The following is a 1,186-nucleotide window of genomic DNA, read 5'->3' as shown; positions in this document are numbered from 1 at the left end:
CCTCACTCTCTCATCCACTCCTCTCACTTCCATCTCATTGGAAACAAGGTGAGTCTGAAGCTCTTTCTCATCCTTCTCCTCCTCCAATGCACCTCAGCTCATACCTGCCCCAGTCCTATGTGGGGTCCTGGAACTGCTATCATGGGAGAGGGGAGGGGGTGGGAAGGGGCAGAAGTTGTGCCATGATCAGAGGTTGAAGCTTGGTGAGGTGTGTACTGAGGTATGGGCTAGGAAGGGCTCTCTCTGGGCTTGGGTGCTATGAACAGGATTATTTTGGGATGAAAGGAGGGTGATACCTTTGGACCTCCATACACAGTCCCCAGCTCTCTTCTCCAGCTCATGACTTACCTCACTCTTGGTGGGCTGACAGGTTGCTCCATATCCACAGTTTCTGCTCTGCTTCCCCTGCCCTCTGTCTCAGGTGCAGCTCCAGCCCCAGACATGTCCTGCTACACCCCGTGCCGTCCCTGCCAGCCCTGCGGGCCCACCCCGCTGGCCAACAGCTGCAATGAGCCCTGTGTCAGGCAGTGCCAGGACTCCAATGTCTTCATCCAACCCTCCCCCGTGGTGGTGACCCTGCCCGGGCCCATCCTCAGCTCCTTCCCACAGAACACCGCCGTGGGATCCTCCACCTCCGCTGCCGTTGGCAGCATCCTCAGCTCTCAGGGAGTGCCCATCAACTCCGGGGGCTTTGGCCTCTCTGGCCTTGGTGGTGGCTACTGTGGCAGGAGGTGCTTCCCCTGCTAAAGCTGCCACCCATGGCCCTGGGGAAGGCCCTCAAGGACTCACAAGATGGTTTTTCACTGATGGTGGAGCATCATCTTGCTGCTTCCAGGGGGGCTGAGCCAGCCCAGCAGCCCCTGCAGAAGGACGGGGCCAGCCTGGGCTCTGGGCAAGCACGGCCCAGCCCTGCCTCTGCCCTCTGCTACTCTCTCCTTTCCCTCCCATGTCCTTGTTCTTTTATGCTCCTCTGGTCTGTGAGGCCCTCACAGCCAGCCTAGCGAGGACCTGCTGGCCCTGCTGCTTCTGCGGGGCAGGCAGATGGACAGCTGCTGGAATCTTCACCAGAATTACTTGGTGCAGACTCCTATGTGCCCCTGGTGCTCCCTGCACTCAGAGTTACCCAGTTTCCGTCTTTTGACTCAATAAAGTTCTGCTGCATTCGAGCCTTTGCCTGTGTGTCATC

At 58.7% G+C, this 1,186-nt stretch overlaps 1 protein-coding gene across 1 annotated transcript; it reads left to right on the top strand.

Moving 5' to 3' along the window:
* The first annotated feature begins 425 nt into the window (after positions 1-425).
* On the top strand, positions 426-747 carry LOC114072183 (feather beta keratin-like). Its single transcript, XM_027910105.1, has one exon. The coding sequence runs from the start codon at positions 442-444 to the stop codon at positions 745-747; it is 306 nt and encodes a 101-aa protein (XP_027765906.1). The 5' UTR covers positions 426-441.
* The last annotated feature ends 439 nt before the right edge of the window (positions 748-1,186 follow it).

The sequence above is a fragment of the Empidonax traillii genome, unplaced genomic scaffold, assembly GCF_003031625.1.
Source record: "Empidonax traillii isolate 1590-97213 ecotype Southwest subspecies unplaced genomic scaffold, ASM303162v1 scaffold2734:size18737, whole genome shotgun sequence".
In the NCBI taxonomy this organism is placed as follows: domain Eukaryota; kingdom Metazoa; phylum Chordata; class Aves; order Passeriformes; family Tyrannidae; genus Empidonax; species Empidonax traillii.
Note: the sequence above shows the minus strand (reverse complement) of the source record. Positions and strands in the feature narration are given on the sequence as shown.

Coding starts and splice junctions, on each gene's coding strand:
- LOC114072183 (XM_027910105.1), top strand. CDS start 442: ATGTCCTGCTACACCCCGTGCCGTCCCTGCCAGCCCTGCGGGCCCACC.